This window comes from Morone saxatilis, unplaced genomic scaffold (assembly GCF_004916995.1).
Source record: "Morone saxatilis isolate NCDOM2014 unplaced genomic scaffold, NCSU_SB_2.0 Contig23, whole genome shotgun sequence".
NCBI classification, from domain to species: Eukaryota; Metazoa; Chordata; class Actinopteri; family Moronidae; genus Morone; species Morone saxatilis.
The window spans coordinates 20,975,533-20,977,793 of NW_023339796.1; the positions used below are offsets into that span (position 1 = coordinate 20,975,533).

At 38.4% G+C, this 2,261-nt stretch overlaps 1 protein-coding gene across 1 annotated transcript in view; it reads left to right on the plus strand.

Moving 5' to 3' along the window:
- Positions 1-2,261, plus strand: part of LOC118334833 (myosin-7-like) — a 27,165-nt gene that overhangs the window by 2,067 nt on the left and 22,837 nt on the right. The window contains 7 exon segments of the mRNA XM_035670907.1: positions 4-28; positions 123-150; positions 259-364; positions 798-890; positions 998-1,061; positions 1,187-1,285; positions 1,409-1,512. Of these exon segments, the coding sequence (XP_035526800.1) occupies positions 4-28; positions 123-150; positions 259-364; positions 798-890; positions 998-1,061; positions 1,187-1,285; positions 1,409-1,512 (519 nt within the window).

A 2,261-nucleotide genomic window follows, 5' to 3' on the forward strand; every position in this document is an offset into this window, starting at 1 on the left:
GACAATGCCTACCAGTACATGCTGTCAGGTAAAAACATACAACATAAAATAGGACAGATAATGTTTTGGCTAACTTTTATTACATGTAATAATGATGAATTTATGTTTGTTTGTTTTTGTAGACCGTGAAAACCAGTCAATTCTGATTACGTACGTAATATCTTATATTTGAAAAGCATGAGACTACATGCTCTGGAAATAAAATGTTATTTTATATTTTACCACTGTAAGTATTGATCATTGACTCTGCAATTACAGTGGAGAATCTGGTGCAGGAAAGACTGTAAACACAAAGCGAGTCATCCAGTATTTTGCAAGTATTGCAGCTGGAGGCATAAAGAAAGACCCCAATGCCAAAGACAAGGTAAGTAATAAACTTTGTCGTGTGATTTGTTAGAGGGATTCTTGGGAGTCTTAAACTGGCTAAATCCACAAATAATAAGTATTAAACAAGAAGGTGATTGTCACAACAAACTTTTACCCCATTTACCTGAAATGGAATAGATTTGCCTTACTTGTCCTGTTAACTTCCTGTTGCAAAGTGATATTACCAAGAAATCTTTACAAATGAAACTTAAAAATCACAAATTCACCAACAATGACTTTCATAATTTCTCATGATTGATGATTTCCACTTTCAACAGCTACTGTGTTACATTATTAGTGAAAAAATAAAATAATAATAAAAAATGTTTTTGTAAAACTGAGAAAATATCACATCAGAGGCTGCTAAAGTCTCCTTGTGTAGCTTTAAACACCAATTACTGTTTGAGCATCCACAATGTTCCCTTTGACAGGGTACCCTGGAGGATCAAATCATTCAGGCTAACCCTGCTCTGGAGGCCTTTGGGAATGCCAAGACCATCAGGAATGACAACTCCTCCAGATTTGTAAGTGTTTCATTTTTGTGTTGATTGTGATTAATGTATTCAGTTCCAACGAATACACAATCACTAGCAAATATAAATATTTCTAAACACAAACTTTATCCTTTCAGGGTAAATTCATCCGAATTCATTTTGATGCCAGGGGAAAGTTAGCTTCTGCTGATATTGAAACATGTAAGAACAAACACGCTTATCCTACACACATTAATAATGTAAATATAATTTACGTTTAATAATATAGTAATGTAATTAATTTTATATATGGGAGTATTTTCACTCTTGTATCTGTAATTTGTCAGACCTTCTGGAGAAGTCTCGTGTGACCTTCCAGCTCAAGGCTGAGAGAGATTACCACATTTTCTACCAGATTCTGTCCAACAAGAAACCTGAAATCCTGGGTTAGTACTAGGCTGTGGTTCCTTTCCTTTTCTCTCAGTGATTGGCCACCCTGGAAAAACATGGCTTTTTGTGTCTTTATGTGTCTAGCTGACCTTGTGTCACCCTGTCTCTGTCTTCTCCAGAGATGCTGTTGATCACAAATAATCCCTATGACTACGCCTTCATCTCTCAGGGGGAAACCCAAGTGGCCTCCATTGATGATGCAGATGAACTGATGGCAACAGATGTAAGGCTCTCACTTATTACTGTGCATTCCACTCATTAAACTCTAATAACTAATAATAATGACGGCTAGAGTCAGTATGAATGCAGCCATTCACTGCGTTCATATAGATACAAAATAGTAGGCAGTGCCTCTCTGTGTGAGTTGTGTTGAGCATGTAATCTATATACTCTGCTCTACAGTTATGTTCAGGTGTAGATGTTGAACTACACTCGAGTTAATTCACTGTTAATTCCTTGTTGTTCAATTATTCCTCTGCTACCTTTAGTGATAATGGTACATGTATTAAGTGTAGTTTATTTACTGCGCTGGAGGCGAGGCTTAGTGAATTAGAGGCACGGCACCACAGAGATATCATTAGCCACCATAGTTAGCCAGCCACAGGTAGTCGGTGCGGGCCGACCCTTCTGCCCGAGCCGGGAAGCCAGGGGTGGGTGACTGTCTGGAGGAAGCTTAGCCCCAGACAGCAGAAGCAACAGGGTTCACCCCAAACCCGTTCACGTTTCAAATAGATTTTCCCCACTCAGCGACACACCCGCTGAGGAACAGACTCTGGTTATTGTTTCTCACCTGACCTGGAAAACACTGCAGCCAGTTCTTATAGTTTGTTATAGGGTATTGCGCTCCTGGTCCATACTCTGATTTTCTAGAGTAATTCTCAGAGTTTTTATCAAGTTCAGTCCTCAAAACAGATAAAGTAATAATTGTAGGTGATTTTAATATTCATGTGGATGCTGACAATGACAGCCTTA